The sequence below is a fragment of the Candoia aspera genome, chromosome 5 (assembly GCF_035149785.1).
Source record: "Candoia aspera isolate rCanAsp1 chromosome 5, rCanAsp1.hap2, whole genome shotgun sequence".
NCBI lineage: Eukaryota > Metazoa > Chordata > Lepidosauria > Squamata > Boidae > Candoia > Candoia aspera.
This window is the reverse complement of record NC_086157.1, coordinates 86,396,772-86,421,979: the sequence shown is the minus strand read 5'-3', so window position 1 is coordinate 86,421,979 and position 25,208 is coordinate 86,396,772. Positions and strand designations below refer to the sequence as shown.

Below are 25,208 nucleotides of genomic sequence, written 5' to 3'. Positions count from 1 at the left end.
GACATTTGTAATGACATCCATTTGTAAGCAATTTGAAGAAATTAGCAGAAGACAATATAGATTTGTCAAAAACAAGTCTTGCCATGCTAACACTGTCTCATTTTTAGTGAGTAGCTTCCTTCAGTATATGCTATAGATGTAATGTATCAAAGCATTTAACAAAAATACCCCATGCAATTCTGATTAGCAAGCTAATTAAGTGTGGGCTTAATGATAGGACAATTAGCTGGATAGGTAATTGGCTCAAAAATCATACAGCATGAGTGCTCATATAGGTGTCTTTATCAAATTGGAATGAGATACTGAGCACGGTGCCCCAGTGGTCAAGCTTTGGCCCAGTGCTCTAACATTTTTATTAATGACTGCATTAATAAATGGAGGGAATGCTTATCAAATTTGGAGATGACACAAAATTGGATGGGATAAAATAGAATTTAGAGCAATAGGTTATAAAAATGGGGTGAAAAGAATAGAAATATGTGTCAGGCAGAGGAGGGAATACCTTGCTTGGTGATAATAATTGCAGGAAAGGTCTTGGAATAGTAGTTGATTGTTTAATTGAATATGAGTGAGCAGTGTAATCTGCAAAAAAAAAAGCAATTATAAGCTGCAGGAATGCAAGCATCGTTTCCAAGCATAGTGCTCAAGGTGAAGGCTGACAAAGCAGTATAGAGTAGAACAAATTGCTTACAATTCGTTCCATTCTATTCTGCTTTGTCAGCCTCCACCTTGAGTACTTTGTGATCAGAGGACTAGAATCTAAGTCCTATAAAAAGAGAAAGAATTGGGAATGTTTAGCTTTGAGAAAAGATTATTGAGGGAGGATATTATAATTTCAAATATGTGAAAGTACATAATGCCCTTCAGATGTCTGAATAGATTTGAAGAAGGCAAAACCTATTCCCCGTGGTTTTAAAGTATTTGAAGAAAAGAATTTAAGTGATCAGAAAACAACTATATGTTAGGGGGAAAAAAACTAGTAGTAAGAGCATTTCAGTGGTGGAACAATTACCACGAGAAGTATTGAGGTCCCCTTCATTGGATGTATTTAGGTAGAGGCTAAGCAACCATCTGGGAGATTATTTAATTTGGATTCTTGCACTGAGCTACTGGATCGGATTGAATGATCCATTCAAACTCTATGACTCTAGAACATAGCATTCCCTTACTCAGCTTTTGCCAAGTACAACAACCCTATACTGCAGACTGAGCTAAAAGTGAGTGACCAGCTGAAATTCACCAAGTGAATTTTCCAGATTATGGTGAACTAGAGCTTGGAATTTCCCTATCGTAATCTAGTCCTTTAACCAGCACACTACGCTGTCTTTTCTCATTATGCAAAGTATATTGCTGTCTTTCATTAATGGTACATTTATTATTATACGGAGGAAATAAACCTAGGTCACATCATCATTTATTTTCCTTAGTGAGCATTCCTCAGGCATTCTTTTGGATATGACTGTACTAGACGGGCAAACCTCCAGATGCTGGATAGTCAGATTCTCCTCTACATAGCTGGCAATCAGCTAGTTATTCTGGATTTGAAATTGAGCTATCAGAGATACCTTCGAAGCACAGGTGGTGGAGGGATTGGCATAATCACGGTATGTCATATATGTTATAAGGATTTTTGCTTAAGTTCTTACTGGCAGAAAAATATGCAGCATTTTTAATGGGGTTTGCTCCCTTTTTATTTTTGCTTTTGTTTAACAGAACAAACAAAAAAGGAAAAATATATAATAGCATCTCATGCATGTATATGTAGGTAGAGTTTTACACAACAGTTTCAGTAGAGGATGGCTATATTTCAATAAAATCTTCCATATGTATCCTTTACTTCTGTAAGGATATCATTCAAAAGTTACAAGTAACATCAGATTGATTACTTATCTTTCTGCTGGAGAATAAGTTCTTAACAGTAAGAAGGACACGGAGAACCCAGTTCTGTTGTCCAGCTATCAATTTCTATGTAGTAAGAATGTAATTCAAAAGAATGCAGACATCCAAAAATATTAAAAACTGTTTCAAAGTCAATATATGTATATATTTTTTCCAGAATATAATGATTTTAGGACATCTGTTTGAATGAAGCATTAGTCTTAATGCATTTACAACAACATGATTTACTCATTCCCTTTTTTGTACCAACAGGTCCAGTAAGTCCAAAATACTACTTTTTGGTTGAATAAGTTGTAGCCACTAAAATCTTTGTTATAGACATTAAGATATTGTCCCATTTTTAAGACAAAAGGGGATCTCCAATTGCTTATTTAATTCAGTCTTTAAACTTTGCATATTTATTAATAACAAGTATTTAGAAGCCTAATTGTGGGATTTTTAGTCTCATAAGATTGGTAATTATTTCTCAAATAATTACATTAAGTATGAATGAGATATATAAAGAGTTTTATTTGGATTTTGTTTGATTAGAGTTTAAATTTTACTCTTCGGATAGATAAACACTGTTATAATGAATATAATTCCTAGAATATATTTTGCATAGAATTCAAAATATTTACAGGAAACATTCTGAGTTTTTGAAAACTTACACACAAACATGGAAGACATTTTCAAAAATTCAGTACATTGTCTGTAAATGTCTGTGGGGTTCTTGAGTTCCAAATTTATGTTTGAAAAAATGCAATTGCCATTTAAAGATAGGAATTTGATTTTCTGAATGTTGCATTATACTATTATGCATATATCCTGGCTAGTATCAAAGTTTGGATGCCCTTACTCAGCATAGATTTTCCTTCCTGAGCTCTTTGGGAATATACACACATAGCATCTTTAGTTAAGTAGCTTGTTTTGAGTTCGATATAATTGTATAGTAACTAACTCCTGACCCTGTTATATCAATTTGAATAGTGGTACATTTTTAGAAAATTGCATTTTATTCATTTGTTTCATGATAAATTAATACTATGGGATAGTGAACACCTTAAAATTTATTTAAAAACTGCTATATGGGAGATTTGGATAGACACTGAGATTTTAACTTTAGGCTAATTATTGAATGATGATGAGTTTTTATCATTTTATTTGTTTGTTTATTTCAAATTTCGTCACCACCCATCTCCCTCAAAAGAGGGACTCTAGGTGGTTTTCAATAAAACTAAAACTAAATACAGATTAAAATACAATTAAAACAGTACCTCTTCAATAAAAACATAAATATAAATATATTTTGTTTGTTAAAGGACAAATATTTGTATTTTGCTGTCCACTGGCAATATTTACAAGTACCACCTCTATTGACATCTCAGTTTTGACCAGCATTTTCAATTGTAGAGACATATAAATTATTAGAAGGATTTTCTTCCTTTTTAAGAAGTATTTTGGCCTGCAATGCTCATACTTTGGACAGCTGTATGTTCTACTTCCCTGTTTGAATCTATTTGTGTGGAGTGAAATGATTTCTTTTTCATGAGTTTTCCTGTTTATCCAGATACCCTATTGATCTGTCTTCCTTTTCCAACATTTCTAGCATTCCCCTTCCCCTCCCTCCCTCCCTTCCTTCCTCCCTTCCTTCCTTCCTTTTTGTTATACACTGCCTCAAACCAATCCATCTATAGGCAGTTTATAATATGTCTACTAAAATATTGTAATTATTCAATATATATATTTTTGGTGCCTTCCAGTCAGTGTTGACTCCTGGCAACTGCCTGGCCTAGGTCCTACAGTTTTCTTGGCAAGATTTTGGAAGTGGTTTGCCATTGCCTTCTTCCTAGGGCTGAGAGAGAGTGACTGGCCCAGGGTCACCCAGTTGGCTTCGTGCCAGAGATGGTACTAGAACTCATGCTTTCCTGGTTTCTAGCCTGGTGCCTTAACCACTACACCAAACTGGCTCTCTAATTATACAGTAGAAGAGAAGAGAAGGCCAAAACCATTGGTGTTTTTATGTGTACACTGAGGTTTGATCTCTAATTGCCAATCATGGATATGTGATAACTAGGATCACCTCTATTTCTAAATGCTGCTGGTATCCAGAATTCATTTCATAATTGTACAGTACCTATTTTAGAATGAGGCACAGTAGAAGGCCAAGTGTTTTTGGGGGTTTTTTGTCCTTGGGATTGCAGGTCCTGGAGGGAAGAAGTTTGTGCTTAATGGTAGTTCAGGATTGTACTGGTTTCTGAAGGAATAAAGGCACAGTTTGGTTTTGTTGGTTTTATTGTTGTAAATAAGCTACATATGAGACCCTTTCAGACTGAAAGATGGGAAACAAATCAAAACAGCTAAGTATGTACTTCAGTGGAGGACTTCTAATAAGATTATTATTAAGTGAAAAAATATCTTTTATTAGGCACATCCTGACAGAACTCATTTTGCAGTAGGAGAAAAAGGTTGGAAGCCCAACATGGTTATCTATGAGTATCCTTCTTTAAGGCCATACAGAATATTACGAGGTAGGTTAAAATGTATTGGCTTTCACAGTTTCATATGATACAGAAAAATTAAATGTCTTAGAACTGAAAGCAATATTATATTTTATTTTTTTCTGTAAATATATGTTCTGTTGCAAAGAGCAGCCATCTTTCTTTTCAAGGCACATAACATAATTTCATTTTTAAAAAATCATTTGCCCCAAACTCTTCTTTCTTTGTGCTAAAGTAAAAAAAATGGAGATTGGGTAAAAAACTAAATACTGAAAGAATGGCAATAAATTAAGAAATAGCCCTATGTTTTCAAAGTATATTTTCTGTTATTTGAGCTGCCTATTACCATAAAGAGAGAGAGAGAGTACATGTGTGTAATTTCATTTCATTTCATTTTTCTGGTGTGTTCTAAATTTAGAATATAAGAATGTTACAGCTGATTTGTTCCAGCTGACAAATCATGTTTTGTAGCATCTTCTACAAATTATTACATTTACTTTTATTTAAATATTTGTATTCTACAATTATATTAGTATATAGAACCAAACACAAATTATATCACGTTGCATAATTTGTGTTCAGTTCTATATACTAATAGTGAACTCATTTTCCAAGTGCTGGTCTTTATGTAATAAAGATGGCACCAACTCTGTGCAGGAACCAAAGGCTTCTAGACCTACAGAGAAAGCTCAGAAAGTAAACCCAACACACACAATTCAGTAATGACTGAGCATTCTCCATTGCTACAGAAAGCTGAGTCTGTCGGGGAGATCTGGGTAGGAGGAAGGAGGATGGGAATAGATTGTATTATTGTGGGAAAAATCATAGCTAAAACTTCTGGCAAGAACTTTGAGCAAGAGTGCTCTTATTGCCAACAGTTAATTGAAGGTTCTTCTCGTAACTCTTCTAATCTGTATAGCATGAATTCACAAATAACTGGAAGGAGTTTTAATTTAAAATAGAGTTCTGTGGGATATCCTTTGAATGTTGATTCTGTTAAGAAGTGTAAAAACCAGGCCATGCCAAGGCTTCAAGCTATACTTGCTTTATAGCATCAAGGGACCAAGGGTAGATCATTTGCATGGCTCTAATAAAAACACATGCTTTTAATTCATATGCATATGTATGTATATATGAATGGACATGTGTGGATGCATGCATGCATGCCTTGGAAGCAAGCGACACTTTTCATTTTATGGCTTATTTGTATTTTAAAAATTCTTATTTCAAGATTGTATCTGCCATTTATAAAGCCTAGTTGCTGATAGGGCTAATGGGTGGAAAATTGGGATGTTTTCTTGGTTATGCACACTGCACTGAGAAACTGGTTATCTTGCCTTATTTCCAGGTGGAACAGAAGAGGCATATGCATTTGCTGACTTTAACCGTTCTGGCACCCTGATAGCTACTGTAGGGAGTAGCCCTGACTATACATTGACAGTCTGGGACTGGAAACAGGAAAAGATTATATTGAGATCAAAAGCATTTTCACAAGATGTTTATAAAGTCACTTTTTCTCCAGAAAATGAAGAACAACTTACCACATCTGGTTCAGGCCACATCAAGTAAGCCAAGTACCATTGGTTTATTTTTAAAAAAAAGATTATCAAAAGGGTATCGATATGAGGAAAGTACTAATAGGGAACTGATTCAGTGGCTGCAGGCTTTGTCCCTCCAGCATAATACTTTTTGCACTGCTGCACAGTTACCCCAAATGACCCCACAAACCACCAATTACTAGCAGTGGTCAGTAGTTCTTTTACCAAGCCAGTCAGCAAAAGCCAAAACAGAATCTCACACTAGTCACTGCTTTTTATCTTGTCATGTTACTGTTTTGCACTCAGGGTTGGGGAGGAGAGAAAAAAATAAAGCCTGCTGACAAGCAACTGCCAGGGAAATGGAAGAACCGTTCTGCTGTTCACTGAGAAGGAGGGGGGACAGAAAGTGCTGTGGGGAAGTGAAGATGCAGTATAATTATCTTCAGGAAGTGGGAATCCCAGAAGTAGTACAAAGCAGGAATGCTTGCTAACAGGAAGCCTTAGTCCACCCACCCAACTCCAAAGGAAACTTTGCACAATTATTGTTTTAGTGCTTCCTCTGTAGCAGGAATATAGCTAATTAACGGTGTATGTTAATCAGCTGGGCTTTCTAAGATGACTGGAAACCCATTGGTTTTGTGGAGATATTCAAGGACAGTGTCAGCATCAGATCAAATTATCTTTTGTGTATAGAATAAGCTGGACTGTTTCCTGATTTTTTAAAGAAATCGCTTTGCCTATTCAGTGCAGATCATGGCAAAAAAATTTGTGCAGATGTGTGAGTGGCAGTATCATGAATATAAAGCATCCTGAATCATGACAAAATGATAACCTATGATTTAAAATAATATAAAGTGTTTAAATCCATAAAGACATTACAATTTTGATCCATTTTGAAAACATTTCCAGATGTCCTGTGTTTCCCTGACGTAGGCCCTGTTGGAGACCTGAGTGAAGCTAGGTTTTGGTTTAGTTTGAGATAGTGTGGCTCATGGAAAAGAGCTTGTGCCTCAGTCTTCCAACTCCTGAGCTTCATGTACTGTGAATAAAATGCTCCCTTGCAGCTCTCTCTCAGTAGCCCAAAGGAAAAAGCAGAAGTGGAATTGAGAAGAATTTTGTCAGTTTCCTTGCTGTTTTCTTGCTGGTAGTAAAGAGTGCAAAATGCCACACTGCTTAGCTTTTTTGTTTTTAACTTTCTTAGACCTTGTCAGCAGTGAGAATTGGCAGGTGAGGAGATTTTTATTTCTGTGGAATTTGCAGTAACTGGGGTAGACAGTGATTTTGCTCTTTGTTCTTAGCATCTCAAATTGGCAAAAGTGAGGACAATCGTAGACTGCCTTCAAACTGCTTCTGAGAGCAGTTTCTGGGAGTGAAAATGATGGTGGTATGGCACTACCCATAGGTATAAGTTACACGCATTGTACTCAATCAGCACTAAAATATAAGATGCAAATGAAAATGCTCTTAATTCCAATTGATTGGTGACAAACATATGCAATAGGTTATATTCATTTTTTTTGTGTGTACAGTGGTAAAGATCAGTTCTGAACTTGTGCTCTTAAGCTCTCTTTTCACTTATTTGTTTTAGTTTTAATTAACTGTGGTTGCTTGTTAGTCTGATCCTAGACACACTGTAGTTATCTTTAGCAATAATTTGGAAAAACAAAGCTACTTTAGTAGTTTAAAATTTTGGATTGTTTTCCCAAATCAGATTTTAACCACATTTAACCACTAACCACATTTATTGATTTGGCTTGAAAGAATATAGTGGTTGGCTAAAACCTAAAAACTTTTATCACTCCTCACAACTGTATTGAAGTATTTGGAAGAGACAGGAACAGTTAGGGTTGTTCTGTAAACAGTGATCTATCTTTACGGTTGTTTTGGTGCCTATGAAAAGGCTGACATAATTCTACTGGAAAAACTAATTAGAACATAATTTTGATGGTTGTGTATCCAGGTTTTGGAGGATGGCTCTCACTTTTACTGGCTTGAAATTACAAGGGGCATTGGGTAGGTTTGGAAAAACATCTCTGACAGATATTGAAGGATATGTGGAGCTTCCCGATGGTAAGGTGAGAAGCATTTTCCACCCTTAAACTTTTCCACATGATAAAATGAATCCCTTAGAGCTCTATTAATGTTTAGTCTGTTCCAGATTTATGTGAAGTTATAACATTTCTGTTTTCTGGCATTGCTAAAAATTAGATTTAAACAATGTAAGCTTTAAAAAAAAGTCCTATAGTATAATTTTTGGGTGAGGAATCATTTATTTTATTTATTTAAATGATTTATGTACCACTTGAAACCTAGTGGACTCCAGTCAGAAATTATGTTGCCTGGTACTACTGATGGCACTCCCATAATACAGTATTTATTTTATTGTTAATTTTCTCCCATTTACTATTGCTTTCCAAAGCAAGGGCTGCTGAAGTTCATTCAATATCACAGAAGTGGCTGCAGTAAGTAAGGAGGATTGACACCACATTGCATGGTGTACCTTGCATGACTGGATGTACTGTCTGATATGGTAATGCCACTGTTGGATACAGCCGCATATTTATACAATATGCTTGTTTTCAGTGCAGACATTTTCATGCAGAAACAATAAAAATGACACTAAATAATAGTATTCCAGTCCATCAGCAGTAATACAGTAACTTCCCAGGAAATGAAAACTAGTTTGCCTAATTAGTTTGCCTAATAAGCCTTCCTAGTGAAAAGAATCCTTTTTAGGGCTCTACAATAGAAGAGGTTATTGCCACATTCATCAACACCCATTCCATTTCTGAAGGTAGGAACACCTATAGAAGAAACTCAGATAATAATCTCAGGTCATTAGTAGAGTGCCGTGGAGGTTCATATTACTGCAGGTATTCTTTCTCCCATATAATATCAGATTGCATAGCAGATACGGGGCACCTTCAGTCCATAGACCAGATCTGCCCCTTGGAGTTTCCCCATATATCCTCCTTTAGAATGATGTATTTGACAAATCATATTTACAAAATGCTGATAGTAATGCAATATGAAGTTCTTCTGTTTATATTTCCAGCTATTTCCTTCCAACCTTCAGACCTGTGGGGAAGACTGCTATTACATATACTTTTGTAGAAATGCAGCAACTTAAACCAAATAAATATATTCTAAAACTGGGGGAATTTCCAAAGCAGGTTGTCTTATGATATGGGGTGAACAAATCATGGGGAAAAATTGAAAATATTCCACTGGGTATATCCAAGGTCTTTGATATACTTGGCAGCTGTTTGCATCATGGCCGATATCAGCTATTCATGGTATTGAACAGGACATATCTGTGGTGCTTTGCCAGGTATGCTCTTCATCAGCACAAAATTGTCGTCTTAGAATTTCTCAGTAGCACACAAAGACAGAATTCCTATTTATAGGAAAAGTGGTTCAGCTATTATAGAAAGTATGTTGTTTACTGGGTCCCTACTGGTAAACACATTTGCATTTATGATACCAATTAATATTGTTTCATCTGCATTCAAGGTACTTTCAGGTTCAGAATGGGGTAATTTGCTTCTTTGGGAAGGGGGACTCATAAAAGTGGAACTCTGTCGACCTGGCCATAAAAATTGTCACAATGGCTCTATTAATCAGTTAATTCTGGATGAGGGAGAGGTGATTACTGTTGGATCAGATGGATACATCCGGGTGAGTTTTCTTTTCAAAACAAGTGTACTAAATTTGCAAATAAATCTTGCACCCTAGCTTATTCATGACTTAAAGGCAGTATTTATTATTCTACATGCTGAATAGAGGTATTTATAGTGACTGCTGTTTATTAATAAATTCTATGGAAATATTGTTCATTAATCTGGTACCTGGGAGTTAATAACACTGATCCCAAGTGTTTCTTGGAGAAGTATTTTACAGGGTAGATGCCACCATAGAAAAGATCCTTGTTCCAATTTCAGTAATAGTTAGGACTAACTCTGAGGGGTGAGAAGGCAGATCTTAATTGTTTCTCTGCCAGTATTCTGGCAAAATATGACATCTCAAAAGCTGTTATTAGCATATTAAGGATATGCATTTTAACATTTTTGTTACTGTCCCTGATAGCTTCCCTTGAAATACAAATAGCTGCAGAGAGATTTATTTGTCAGACTGTACCATGGAGAAAGCTGAGTTTCAAGGCTGCTCATATTTTCTCAGGGCCTTATTTAAAACTGCATGTTATTTACCTGAATGCAAATAATATTGCTGTTTTAAATCAGTAGTCATATCAATAACATTTATTTGTCTGTTGGTTTGCTTATTTTATTTCTGTACAGCAGGCCCACAACTAGGGTCTGTGTCAGCCGGGGCAAACATGGATTCTGCGCCCATTTTGGCGCCCACCCAGCACTCATTTTGGTGCCCCTCCAGCGTGGTGCCCGGGGCACATGCCCCACTTGCCCTCCCCCAGTTGCGGCCCTGCTGTACAGCTTTTCATAGTAGAAAAAAGTCCTTTTGAAATGTCCATTTTTCTCTCATGATGCTTTAGCATTTTGAAACAATAACAAACCTCTTTCCCCCCCTAAACTTTTGTGAAGGTTTGGGATTTTGAAACAATAGACACGGCTGATATTGTGGATGATACTGGACTTGTGGAGATGGAACACATAAATGAACTTTTAGTTGGTAAAAATGTCAATCTGAATTTTATGATGAAAATTCATGAACGGGGAGAACCATATTGGTATGCCCAGGTGAGAGCTATTCTAATCATTAGTGAATATGGTAATTATCATCAGTATTCATTCTCATATGAAGTATGAAAAATGGTTCTGTATTCTGTATCTTAGAAAGGAAATGCTAAATTGGAAGGACGAGGTATAAGACAAGATTTTTTACTCTCACTTTAATAACTTTAATAATAAGCTTAAATGCTGCTTCAGTGTTTGTGAGATGATATTTCTGTATTTTCCTATAGTTTAAATTGCTAATACTGTTTAAGTATACAGTATGGTAAAATTCTTAAAACCTTACATGCTTCTAAAATTTAAAATATAGTCCACTCACCTGAGTTTCGCAGGAAATGACAGCTGAGTCAGTGTTCAGTTTATAGAAGTTAATGTGTTTTTTCCTCTTGTGAATTCAAGATAAATAGTTGTTCACCCATGCTTGAGGGATATTTTTTATATTGTAGAAGGGAAACTTGATTTTCATCCTTGTTCAAGTGTCAGATCAAAAAAACCCCACACTTCAAAACTCTATGTCATCTGTTGTTTGGAGTGATTATATTAACTAAATACAAATAGAGCAATACCAACTTCCTTATTACAATAGTGTTACAGTATATTGGAAAAATCCCTCTTATAATCAAACAATATATTTGTCAATGAGTACTTAAAATGATCATTATTCGGATTCAGGATTGCGCAGATGGAGATGCGGTTTATTCATTTTTGTGTTACAGTCTTGGAAAATCCTGAAATGCTGCTGTTAGCCTCAAGAGGAAAGCTCCCATTGGTGCCAAGGGGAATTTCCCCTTTTGGGCCAATGGAGGGAAGGGTTAATGATTTTTGTTGGAAGAGGAATTTACTAAGTTCTGCACATAGCATGATTCTGATCCTTGTCCTTTCTGTTTAATCTGTAAAAAAATTTAAAGTTATGCAGCACTTCTAATGTCTTTAGCATTATATGCACCTTGGCATTTAAGTCCAAATAAAATTGGACAAATTGTTGATTTTGGTGGAAAAGGCATAGCTAATTTTCTCTAAATCAGAGCTATGGTTTTAAGACAGAAAAAAATGGATTAATAACCAAGTATTATAATTATTCTGTTTTAGGATTCCAATGGAGCTATATGGAAGCTTGATTTGAGTTTCTCAAATGTTGTAAGTTTTATTTACTTCATATTCCCTTTTTCTGCTGTACCCTTCCATTATATGATATATGTGATGAATAAACAGAAACTACTTTTACAGAATCACTAGTAACTAGTGATAATTCAAACTATACTTAAAATGTCACTAGTGATTTTAAGTGACCTGACTAGTATTTCATATTTCTATTTATAGTATAAAGAGGGAAAAAAGTAATAGAAGTTAGGAGTGCCAGATTTGAACCTATGCACTGTCAAGTACATTACAATGTGCCATGAAAAGGACAAAATTAAAAGAAAAATCAGGGTTCTTTGTAGAGCAACTATATTGTAACATGAACATAGATTCTTAGTGCCCTCTGGGTACAAAGGTAAGATGTAAATAGTAATAAATAGATACTATTTTATAATTGATATTTTTACTTTAACAGTATAGAATAAATATCAAACCAGCCAAAGCTCCAGTTGCAATAATTATATGCAATGTGGAATTCAGTAAGAATAGTAATTTATGAGATATTTAATGACAGAAATACATGTTTAGCTATACAAACATGGAACATGTTTCTGGCTATATGAAGAATGAATCTACAGTTGAAGTATTTGACAGGGCATTAACTAATTGAGTGAAGATAAAATGACTTAAGATAAAATGTATATGTTTTAAGAGACTGTATAACTTTGAATACATGCATGCCCATATGTGCATAGTACATGCAATATGTAATGCCTCAATATGTAAGAAGTATGAATAATCTTTTATTTATTTGATTTTTATCCAACCTTTATTTTTGGTCAACTTGAGGTGGTATACATACTTAAAGATCCAGCCTCTTATTTTCTCCACAAGAGCCCTATGAGGTGAGTTGGGCTAAGAGAAACAACTCACCCAAAGTCACCCAGCTGGCTTCCATGCCTAAGGGAGAATGGAACTCAGGGTCTCTTGGTTTCTAGCTCAGCATCTTAGCCACTATACGAAAACAAATTAAGAATTCTAGGTTACAATAGACTCATGATATGGGAAATATAATAATTCTTGAGAAAATCTTGTTCTAATTGTCACAGTGTTTGTGTGTAATGAAAACGTGGGGGGAAATATGTCCAGACAGTAAACAAATAGAAACTTTGATAATAAATACTAAAAGTTCAGTATCTGATAGACCAAAACAACTGAAAGAGAATACATGTACCTTGTTAAATCATTTTATCAGTAGCCCTTTGACAGGCTTTTTAATGATTTCCATTATAGACTCACGATCCAGAATGCCTGTTTACTTTTCATTCCGGAAAGATAGAAGCCATAAGTGTCTCTCCAGTCACATATATCTTGGCAACTACTGCTCTTGACCGTAAGTATACCTTTCTCCTTCTATTTTTGCTTTTAGTTCCTCTTCTCATGGATTTAAAGGTAAAGATTAGTTATATGAATTAGTTGTGTTGAGGAGGACCGTTCCCTGTTTAATAGTGTAATTAAATTCCACCTTCTCCAATTCTTCAACACCTAAATGTGTTGGATTACAATTTTCATTATCCCCAGGCAGACTGACCACTGTCTAAAAAGCATAGAACTGGAGAAGGAAGGCTACAAACCCACAAGAGCCAGGTTAATTTTTTTTTTCATATCCAACTTCGTAGTATTCGAAGCAGTAGTTTATGTTTGCTCTGCAGTGTGTACTCTTTATGGGAATATATAATTGTAATGACCAGATTTATTTAACTTTGGAAAAAAAAGTCAAATTTTTAATATCAGTATGTTTGACCAAAGAGTGTTTCTAAATAAACCTTGAAATTTATTAGGCATTTAATAGTAATAATAATTTCTACAAGCACTTAAAAGGCAACAAGTTAAACAGTCTTTGAGTTTTACGATCCATGTGACACATATTTCTGTAACTCTCTTTTTGTTCATGAGAAAATTGAGTGGATTTGAACCAAAGATTCCTTTCTGTGAATGGCAGAAATCTTTCTGCAGTAGAAAGATTCCTCCCCTAGAAGCAAAAGATAGCAATTGTACCTTCTAGAGGGATATAGATGATATACTATAAATATACTCAGGTTTTCTGGAACTACCTTTCTGAGTAAGCTGTCTTGACTTCTGAATCAGGCTATCTCTAGAAATTATTCTGAACAGTTTTAAAAATGTGAAATTAGGATATTATGAGAATTTTAATGGAGAAAAAAACAGGAAAGAAAGATGATGTGTGGCAATGTATTACTATTGTAATTGTACATAAGTACTGCACTTAGTATTACTATGTATTACTACTCTATTTTATTATTTTATTATTGTTTTAGTCCTAATGTGTAAGCCAACTATAGTTATTTTGATAATTGAGGCAACATATACTTTTATAGATAGATAATAAATAATTCAGATTTCACTCTAATGTTTAATCTTTCCTTCCTCTTTTCCTGATCTGTCAACTATCTAACTCAGGTTCAGTGCGCATCTATGATTTCATTGGCAAAGTGCAGTTGGCTGAGATGAAGTTTAAACAGGGAGGAACAGCACTTACCTGGGCTCCAACAGTGGTAAGTACAAACAAGAAAAAGGAGTACATGAATTAAATCTGGTTGATGTAAAGTGTCAAAAATGAATTGTTTATAGTGATGATGCTCAATGAAATCGAAAAAGCGACTGCTTGAGTTTTTCTCCGATCCATGTTCTTCTTATTGACTGGGTCTAGGAACTTTTGTACCTTGATTTTAGATAAATGTGCACACTTTCAGACAATGAATGAATAAATTTATTAGTGACTGGAAACCTTTTATGGACTTTTTGCTGAAAATGGAAAAAAAATGAACTGGTGATTTATGGATTTGATGATTAGAAAGGGAACAATATGGGAAGAAAGGAATTATGATATAACCTGAAAGAGGGAGGATAGATGATAAATTTGTTTGTAACTCTGTAAAGAAGTTGGAAGCCGATCGTTTATATATTTTCTTTTTTCTTCTTTTTCTCTTCTTTTCTTTCCTCTATTTTATACTTATCCACTTCCTTTGTTTTCCTTTTCTTTAAATGTATATTGTATGGTTGCTTTTACTATTGCATGAAATCTCTCTCTCTCTCTCTCCATCTATGTATGTATGTATGTGAGACTAAGTATGTCTTTGAAGAAGAAAAAGGGTGGTGCTTGAAAAAGTAAAAATGAAGATCAACATACAAGTGTCACAGTTGTGACATGCAGTGCTGTTGTAAGTTTGTATTCCAACCTGAGGAGAACCTTCATATCTTTGCAATAGATACAAACTCATAGCAGTCCTTAAAGGAAAAAGTCGAAGGAAAACAGGAAATCAGGAAAAAGTGAAAGACTGGAGTACAGAGTAGCCACACCTCAGCTGCTGAGAGGATCAAGATTTATTAGTTCCAAGAAAAGAGGCTCTACAAGAGAAACTGACAATGAAATCAACTTTCCTAAGGAAGACGTCAAACAAAAGAGCAAATCCAAGAGACTAGAATAACAAGGAGAAGAAAAGATAATAGGAGATAGTTTGCATAAATGGAACTCAGAAACAGTTTTCAGGCCTTTGCCGAAGAAACTAGCTCTGCAAATTCTCAGAGAAGAAACTGTAGAACAGGAGATAGTGGATCCTCAAAGGGCAGAGAGGATGCATCTGCATACTATACTAAGACAAAGAGAAGAGTTGTAATAGTTGGTGATGCATGGTAACAACAAATAAAACTCCAATTCACAAGTATAGAATAAAGCTAGGTGATAGTACTGGCTAAGTAATAATGCTTTTAAAAATCTTGGAACAGTAATTGATCACAAACTGAATAAGAGTCAACAGTCTGATGTGTCTGCTGAAGAACTGAACATGTTTTTAGGTTACATCAGTATTTGGAAGCTAGAAGTATAGCTTCTAAATTACAGAAAGTAATTGTTTCTCCCTGTTCTCTGTTGCTGGGTATCACGTTTTGAGAAAGATTCTGTAATGAGGATGATCACGAAACTAGTTTCTATAAAGAGAGGTTGAAGGAATTGGAGATGTTTAGTTTTGAGAAGACTGTCGGAGAATAGGATGACACGCATCAAATACCTGAAAGGATGTTGCATAGAAGAGGTTCAAGATCTGTTTTCTGTATAGAACTATAGAATGCAGGACATGGAATAATGGATTTAAGTTGCAGGAAAGCAGATTCCATTTGAATGTTTTTAAAAAATGATATTAAGAGCAATTTGATAACAGAACCAATGATCCAGAGAAGGAGTGGACTCCCATCCACTGAATGTATTCGAACAGAGGCTACCTAGCCATTTGTCAGGAGTGCTTTGATTTATATTTCTGCAGAGTAGAGCTTGTATTCCACATTATATTTCAATATAATACTGCCTTTGGAAATAAAATGTCAATCACAATTATGTGAAATTGTTCTTTATGCATATCAGCTAGCTTTATGTATCATAAATTTGTCACAGATTTAGGAGACGTCTGTAGGTATCTTATATTAATGCAATTTTTTTTTGTCTAAGGTGAATCCCAAAGGAGGTATAATTGCTGTAGGTTTTCAGGATGGCATTGTTCGCATAATTGAACTTTATAATCCAAAAGGACTCCCTGTCATTGCTGGACGGGAAAATGTAGGAGATGCAGCCTTGCGTCTGAAACAGGCTTTTAAACCTCATGTATCTGTAGTTACAGCTTTGGCCTATGAACGTAATGGCGAAGTGCTAGCCACAGGGGTATGTATTGACTTTTCTATGATTACTTGTTAATAGGCCACATGAATTCAAAAAGAACATGAAGAGAGCAGCAGGACTTGGTATCTTTGCCTTACAACCAAGTTCTAGAAGTAGGATCAGTACCCTTGGACCTAATCTAAGTTGATTATTTGGTGGATCCAAGACTTCAGGTGATAAAACGTTTGGCCTGAAATGAATTTGAGGGAAGCAGTGAGTTCCTATGTATTACTTTAAAGTTTGATAAAGATGGTGGATGCATATTTCTGATGACCCTCTGTTGCAAAACAAATTGGGTAATGGTTGAAAAGGATCCTGTGTCTGTGGACATACAGTACATGTGGCTACCTTTGCAATGCATGACTTTGCTAATACCCCATTTTTTCTCTTTCAGAGTAAAGATAAAACTGTTTTCTTCTTTACTGTTGAAGACAAATATGATCCTATTGGATTCATTAGTGTTCCAGGACCAGTGCAGGCATTGCAGTGGTCTCCCCATTCTCATGTGAGTAGCTAATTTGTTTTTGTAGTCCATGTACTTCATGTTTGTTTAATTTTGCTCTGTACAATTATCTAGTGTTGTAGGATTTAAGTTATATTATTTAAATAAGCATGTATTTAAATATTGATCTAAATAATATATTCTAAGTGATTTGATGAACATTTTAATAGTAGTAAAGAGTATAATTTTTGGACTAATGTGCATTTATTTCCATGTGCTTTTATATCTCATCTGCCTTTTTTTCCCATTTACTTAATTGTGAGAGATCTGTTTCTTTTTAATTTCACTATCATTGTCATGCTAAAAAAAGACTGTGCCTGGAAACTGCACCTATGAAGATACAGAAATAAACATAATCAAAAGTTGTTATTTCAGATCCAAGAAATAGGAAAATTCTGTCAGATCTAATGTCTTACATGTCATATTATTAAGTAAGAAACAAAACAGTATATTGATGGACAGAACAAAGTGGAAAGTAAGACTGGAAAGGGTTTGGGTAAAAATTGTGATGATGTGGAAGTGCTTGTGTAAGTTAATCATAGTGCTTTGAGATAAAGACTATTTTAAAAAATTGAACATTCTGTAATGTATTTATTAGTGCATTGTTTTAATTTGTAAATGAATTACATTGATACAATTCATTTTTAATCATTCTGAAAGACTATTATATTGCCAGTAAGTTTGTCGAGTCTATATTTGAAGTATACATTCTGTTTTCTACAGCAAACAAACTTTATTATTAACATTTCAAACAATCTGACCCTGGACATTCTTACATATAATTATCCACCTGTGAACATTGACATTTGTACATAAAGCATAACATTACTTAGGTTTGTTTTTATTTTTTATTATGTCATTCCCAATGCTGACTTTTTAGGAAACTGCCATCAGTACCTTTTAAAAACTGAAGCTGATTTTAAGGAAGCCCTCTTAGCATTTCTAGAATTATGGAATGTAACAACTGGAAGGGATCTTGTAGATCATCTAATTCAGGTCCCTGCCCACTGCAAATATTCTTTATTACAATTTTTTTTACTTGTGGCCGCTGTTCAAATACCTCTAAAGAAGGAGAGTCTACCATCTCCCAAGGCAGGCACGCATCTGTTGAATAACATAGCATTAGAACATTTTTCCTGATACCTAATTGAAATCTACCTCTTTGTAATTTAAATCCATTATTTCTTGCCATGTCTTCTGTACCAGTTTGAACAGTTCTGTCCAGTCTTCTAAGTTTTAAATAACACCCCTTCAGTTATTGAGGGATAACTATAATGTTTCCTGAAATCTTTCTTCAGGCTAATAATTCCCAGTGCCCATTTACAGTAACTGTAAAATGCTCTGAGTTGTTTTGTTTGGAATAGCATAGAAGCCTATGTAATATAACAATAATAATAAGCACAGTACAGAATAACTTTATTGATTAGTCAAATGACCATATCAGAAAGTTGGACATCAGCCACTATAAAATATAAAATATAATACCATAAAACAGCTAAAAACAGCAAAATTAACTAGAATATACTATGGTGAGATAAAATATGATAAAATACGGTAGGATAAAATAGAGATAAAATTGTAAGATAAGAATGCAGGATGTGATAAAACAAGTGATAAAATACAGAAATAATGTGAGTTTAAATGAATTCGTCACCTTTACATGCCACCCCAATGCGTTCTCAGTTGGACAGCCCTAACTATAAACTTAACAGTTCTATTGACCACATACGTGCCCTGGAGAAAGTAACATAGTCTTTTGTTACGATCCCAGTATGTGGTTCTGTTAATTAGTGTCTGAAGGTACTGAACCCTTGCTGGGGCATATAGTTGGCAGTTAAATAGGACATGTGCAATGTCTTCTACTTTGGGCGCTCCACAAACACATGTCCTCTCAAGGTAAGGCACTTGGTGAAATCGTCCGTATTTGACCATAGAATCTAACTGCTCAAATCTTGCTCTAGTAAGAGCTATCCTATGGTATTGCATCAGGTACTTTTCTATTTGAAAGGACAGTTTATGTTTGGCCAGCCATTTCGATGACCTATTGTGTGCAAATGACTCAATGTCTGTTTGGGCATTAACATCCAAGACTCTTTGTTTGAATATTGCTTTGGCCTGGTCTCTGGCTGAAAGTAAGTATTGTGATGAAAAGCCGAGGAATGCGATCGTTTGGAGGAGTTGGTTGATCCATGTGGAGGGTTGAGGTGTGCCCATCTATTCTTCAAGGCACATTTTTGGTAATTTATCATGTTCCATTGGGAGAATCCTCCACCAGTAGTTGAAGACTTTGGTTACTGATTGACTATAGATGGAATGGGTGCCTGTTTCAGCTCTTACTGCTGCTGCAGGTGTATTCCTGTCAGTCCCCAGAATAGTTCTTAAGAAGCGTGCTTGATTTTGTTCAAGTAAGGAGGCCTTTGATAGGCCCCAGAATTCGGCACCATTTGTTAGCACGGGTACAACTTTTGCCTTATGGACCTTCAGAATGGAGAGCAGAGAGCAAGGGTGATTGTAGCTAAGTAGTTTAATTAGTGTTTTAGAACTTGCTGTGGCCTTTGCAGAACTTTGCTTGTAATGATTAGCCCAAGGCCCTGTATCTGTAAAAACCACCCCTAAATATGAAAAAGAGTCTATTTGTTTTATAGGCTCCCCATCCAAGTGCCAATTGTATTTGGCCCGTCTTTCCCCAAAAACCACCACTTTGGATTTGGACTTGTTAATGTTAAAGAAGTTTGTAGCGCAGTAAGCACTAAATTTCCCCATCAATCTTCTCAGGCCTACTTGGGAATATGCCATCAAAACCATGTCATCTGCATACAAGAGGATATTGATATGTCTGTTGAGGATCTTTGGCATGTGAACATCCGTAGAACGGAGAAATCCTGGGATGTCGTTAACATAGGGATTAGACAACATCGGGGTCAAGATACATCCTTGTCTGACACCTTTGTGGGTGGGTATGCTCTGTGTAAGAGAGCCATTGACTCCGGTACGGACTTTCAAGTGTGTATTTGTGTAGAGGGCCTTTATCAAATATAAAAGTCTAGGTTCCATATTTAACTTGGCCAGCTTCTTCCATAAGATATCTCTATTTATGGAGTCAAATGCCGCGCTAAGATCAATAAAAGATGTAAACAGGTGCCTTCCATCAGTTGTATATTTAGTGATAAGATGGTGTAAAACAAAGCAATTGTCTGTTGTGGAGTGCCCATGTCTAAACCCAGCCTGTTCTTCCACTAGTATATTTTTCTCGATTGCCCAGTCCTCTATTTTTCTCAGGAGGTGTTTTGCATACATCTTAGCTGTTATGTCAGTAAGGCTTATGAGTCTGTAATTTTTAGGGTCTTCCTTGTCTCCTTTTTTGTGTATGGGGACTATGATGGAAAGTTCCCATCCTGCTGGAATATGACCGGTGTTGTCTATGTATGTAAAGAGTCCTGCCAATAGTGGAGCCCATCAGTCAGTGTGTGTCCTGAAAAGTTCTGGTGGTAGGAAGTCTTCGCCAGGTGCCTTATTGGGTTTCAGTGAGTGGATGATGTGTTTAATTTCTGTCACTGTCACTGGTAGCCGAGGAGGAAGATTATCAAGGGTCAGAGGCTCAGTAGTCATCTTTTCAGGATAGTCCTGCTTGGAGCTGGCAAATAGGGTAGTATAGAAATTCTCCCAGACTGAAGCTGAAATGGGGATATCAAGTAGAAGCTTACGCTGCTTCAAGATGCCAGATACGATATTCCAAAATATGACTGGATTAGACCCTTTTGCTGACTTTTCTAGATCAGACCAAACTGTAGCTGTATATTGAGCCTTCTTTTTGGCTGTTAGTTTCTTATAATTGCGTCTGAGCTTTAACATCTTGGCGTGGTTGTTTGGGGTGGGGTTTCTTTGAACCAGACGCATAGCTGCTCTTAGGGTCTTCCTTGAGTGAGAGCAATCAAGATCGAACAAATTAGATCTTATGGGCTATTGGTTCTTAACTGGCAGTTTATCTATTAAAAAGTTTCTTAATGTGCTGCACAAATTGGCATATCCAGTAAGGATTCTATTTTGGTCTTGAGTAGTTGCAACAACCATGTTCACCCAAGACTGGGCCCTCTCAGAGTTCATAAAATTAGAAATTGCCTTAGTATCCACCTTAGTCCATTTAAGCTTCCTGTCTTGCCTCACTTCAAGGTTAGTAAGTAACCTCTTGTGTGTTGTTGGCGATCATAAATCGGAGTTACCGTAGAATTTAACTGCAATTGGTTGATGATTGCTGTCCTCCCTCACGTGAACTTGAATGAGAATAAGTTTGTTTTGTCTGTTGAGACACATATGTAATCCAAAACACTGCTAGCATTCCCAGGATGGAAGGTAAAGGGATATGTGAAGCAGCTGCCTTTGCCTCCTAGGATGTGAAGGTTGCATGTATATATCAAAGAGATCAGTTTGGAGCCAGTCATGTTCCTTTTAGAGTCTCTGGAGTGCCAGGGTGGGTCGTTTGTTAAGTAGCTCTCAGGTATGATGCCCAAGTGTACGTAATCATACAAAGAAGCCTCCACCCTAGCATTGAAGTCTCCCAGTAGGATCACAGTGGCTTTGAGATGGACTGTCTTTTCTAATTGCACCCAAACAGAGAGGAGTATGGTGGTATGTATACATTTAGCAGCACCACTTCAAATAATTTGTATTTGAATTGGATAGCTAGGAGATAGAAGGGGTCTTCTCTGAGGACCAATTGCTGCCCTTGCCAACCCAGCTCTGCCTTAGCAAGTACACATAATCCCCCTGAGACCCGCCCTTTTGAATAAAATTTGCACACTGGTATAGACCAGGATCTGAAGCCTGTTAAGTGAGCTTCCTCATCACTGGTGGTTAGCCATGTCTCTTGGAGTGCTATGATGTCAAATTTGGAGAGGAATTCCAACAGATCTCCATCTGACATTCTATTCTTCCATCCAGCTATATTCCATGTCAATATCCGAATAGAACTTCCTTGTTTGATGTCAGGAGGGATAACTGGCATTGTGCTGAGATCTGTAGTTGGATGGTGTGGCTCATGCAGTTATTCTACAGGTAGGATAAGATCCAGCATTCCTTCAGTATCTAGAAAGACACACTGGTTGAGATTTAGCCTTCCTTCAACCCCCTCTTGCTGCTGTGTGGGTTCAGGTGAATTGTGTGGTGGCTTACACATAGGGTGGTAAGCATCAACAGGTTGTTGTTTCATATCTGTGTCAGTGGCCAGAGGGGTTGTCTCAGTCTCAGGTGGTGGTCTTCTACCTCAGGGACTGCCTTTACCATAATTTCCTCTGGTACCTGAGGCAGAGGTCTGCCTGGAGAGCTGGAAGAGGTGCCAATTTTTGAGTGAGCTAGACTGCTGTTATCTGTCTCAAATTCCTGGTGTGAGGGATTTGGATCTGCTCCAGGGGCCTCTGTATTGATGATCTGCATATTTGAGTTCCACCTGGTAAAGGAAGGGACACAAGTGCCAATAAGATCTTTCTCAAAGTTATTACAATTGCCTTGGGTAGTTGGCAAAATTAGATTAACAATCTCAGATATGCAGATGATACCACTTTGATGGCTGAAAGCGAAGAGGAACTGAGGAGCCTTATGATGAAGGTGAAAGAAGAAAGTGCAAAAGCTGGCTTGCAGCTAAACCTCAAAAAAACCAAGATTATGGCAACCAGCTTGATTGATAACTGGCAAATAGAGGGAGAAAATGTAGAAGCAGTGAAAGACTTTGTATTTCTAGGTGCAAAGATTACTGCAGATGCTGACTGCAGTCAGGAAATCAGAAGACGCTTAATCCTTGGGAGAAGAGCAATGACCAATCTCAATAAAATAGTTAAGAGCAGAGACATCACACTGACAACAAAGGTCCACATAGTTAAAGCAATGGTGTTCCCCGTAGTAACATATGGCTGCGAGAGCTGGACCATAAGGAAGGCTGAGAGAAGGAAGATCGATGCTTTTGAACTGTGGTGTTGGAGGAAAATTCTGAGAGTGCCTTGGACTGCAAGAAGATCAAACCAGTCCATCCTCCAGGAAATAAAGCCAGACTGCTCACTTGAGGGAATGATATTCAAGGCAAAACTGAAATACTTTGGCCACATAATGAGAAGACAGGACACCCTGGAGAAGATGCTGATGCTAGGGAGAGTGGAAGGCAAAAGGAAGAGGGGCCGACCAAGGGCAAGGTGGATGGATGATATTCTAGAGGTGACGGACTTGTCCCTGGGGGAGCTGGGGGTGTTGATGACCGACAGGAAGCTCTGGCGTGGGCTGGTCCATGAAGTCACGAAGAGTCAGAAGCGACTAAACGAATAAACAACAAACAGAGATTATGGGCTGCCTGAATGTAAGTAAAATTCGCTTGCAGCCTCTGCTGAATGGCAGCCATTCAGCTTTTTCCAAATCGACCAGCTACCTTTTGCATTGTAGTATCTGGCTTAAAGATAAAGTAATTGCTCTTTTGGATCTCCATCATCCTCTGTTTACACTGTTGTTTAATATTTTTAGGGTAATTTGATTAGGCTGTAAGTAATATTTACACTTTAACTGTCTCCTTCCCTTGTTTGCGTGGCCAATAGGCACTTGTTTCTTGCCCTTCTCCAGCTGTGTAATCATCTCTCTCGGATTGCTAGCTGTCTTTCTTTTTCTTAATATGGGGGAAGGGTTACCTGTGACTTCCCTGCTAACTGCCTTTGTGTCACACTTTGTATGGGAAATCTGTGCTTCAGCAATGTTGTCATTTGTTTGATTTTCATTAAACTTCTCAAAAGCTTCCCTCAAGGAAACCACCATGTTCTTAATTGTTGTCAGCAGCTTGAAGATGGAAATAATAGTTTGTGCTGTCAGCTGGCTTTGTCTGGTTAAAAAGTCAGTTATATTTTGGTTCTTTAAATTTATCAAGTTTGTATTCTCACTCCTATCCTGTAAAAGCTGTGCAGCTGCTGAACAGATAGCAGCAGTCTGTTCAAGTGGGGAGGGTGCGTCCTCTTCCATAGAGGAGGAGAAATCTATGAGTTGTTGGCTTTCAGTCTCTGCTTGTAAATCCCACTTTCGTGCATCATGTCAATCAGGGAGATTGGAGGGGATTAGATTACTTATAGGAGATGGCTGCCTGCTTGTTAGGTAGCTGTCGACTTTCAGCTGTTTCATGGGCTTGGGAGCAGCCTGTGTTCCGGAATGTGTGCGGCATCTCTTCGTTCTTTTTCCCATGATGATTAATAGTGTCCCAGAATTTTCCTCCACTCTGTCTGCACGTTGAGGGCTCCAATAAAACAGCACCAGGTTGTCGCACCAGCGGGTAAGTGTGGAAGATATTGAACAATAAAAAGTAATTCTTGGAGGAGCTCCTTACAGCAGTTGCTGCCTCATCGCCATCTTGGCTCCACCTCCTCACAATAATAATAACAACAACAACAACCCAAACCATTTCACATAAGTTACCTTCAAGGCCTCTTGTTACCTTGATTGTTCTCTTCTGGACATGCATCAGTTTGTCAATATACTTCCTAAAATGTGTTATCCTGAACTGGACATAATATTCTAGGATCTAACCGATGCAGAAAGGACAGTAATTACGAATTGAGAAGTTGTATTACAGTATATTTGACCAATAATACCCTCTGTAATTATTGTATGCACATAAAAATAGGGTTTTTAAAAAATAATTTTTATTAAAGAAGTTTTCAACAGAATAAAAACAATACAAATTTTGAATTGAAGAGAAAAAGAATAGGGAGAAGTAATAAGGTGAAAAAGAAAAAAAAGTAATAAAGAAGTGGCTTCTGATCTTCTTAACAGCAGTTACAAGTACATTTATATTTTACCCTCTTTCTCTTAAGTTACATCATAATTTCCTTCATTCCATAATCTACCCTTTCTAATAATGAAATCCATAAATCACCAGTTCATTTTTTTTTCAGCCAAAAGTCCATAAGGGATTTCCAATCACTAATAAATTTAGTCATTGATCTTTCTCTAAACAAGCAAGTTAATTTTGCCATCTTTGCTAGTTCTGTCATCTTTACCAACCATTCCTCTGTTGTGGGGGTTTCAGAATCTTTCCATTTTTGTGCATATAGTAATCTCACCGCAGTGATCATATATAAAAATAATATTCCATGGCTCTTTTCCAATTGTCCATTAGTTCCAGCAAAAAAAGTTCTGGATTCAGTTGAATATTAGTCTTTAAAATTCTTTGTATCATTGTATGTATTTGAATCTAAAATGTTTTGGCTTCTTCAGAGGTCCACCAGGCATGATAAAATGACCCTTCATGTT

The 25,208-nt window shown here is 36.6% G+C and overlaps 1 protein-coding gene across 1 annotated transcript in view; it reads left to right on the top strand.

Moving 5' to 3' along the window:
* Nucleotides 1–25,208, top strand: part of CFAP44 (cilia and flagella associated protein 44) — a 68,039-nt gene that overhangs the window by 11,109 nt on the left and 31,722 nt on the right. The window contains exons 5-15 of the mRNA XM_063304722.1: nucleotides 1,442–1,604; nucleotides 4,307–4,409; nucleotides 5,728–5,944; nucleotides 7,878–7,992; nucleotides 9,431–9,595; nucleotides 10,477–10,632; nucleotides 11,716–11,763; nucleotides 13,000–13,099; nucleotides 14,188–14,282; nucleotides 16,229–16,438; nucleotides 16,830–16,940. Coding sequence (XP_063160792.1) covers nucleotides 1,442–1,604; nucleotides 4,307–4,409; nucleotides 5,728–5,944; nucleotides 7,878–7,992; nucleotides 9,431–9,595; nucleotides 10,477–10,632; nucleotides 11,716–11,763; nucleotides 13,000–13,099; nucleotides 14,188–14,282; nucleotides 16,229–16,438; nucleotides 16,830–16,940 — 1,483 coding nt within the window. The remainder of the gene's footprint in view (nucleotides 1–1,441; nucleotides 1,605–4,306; nucleotides 4,410–5,727; nucleotides 5,945–7,877; nucleotides 7,993–9,430; nucleotides 9,596–10,476; nucleotides 10,633–11,715; nucleotides 11,764–12,999; nucleotides 13,100–14,187; nucleotides 14,283–16,228; nucleotides 16,439–16,829; nucleotides 16,941–25,208) is intronic.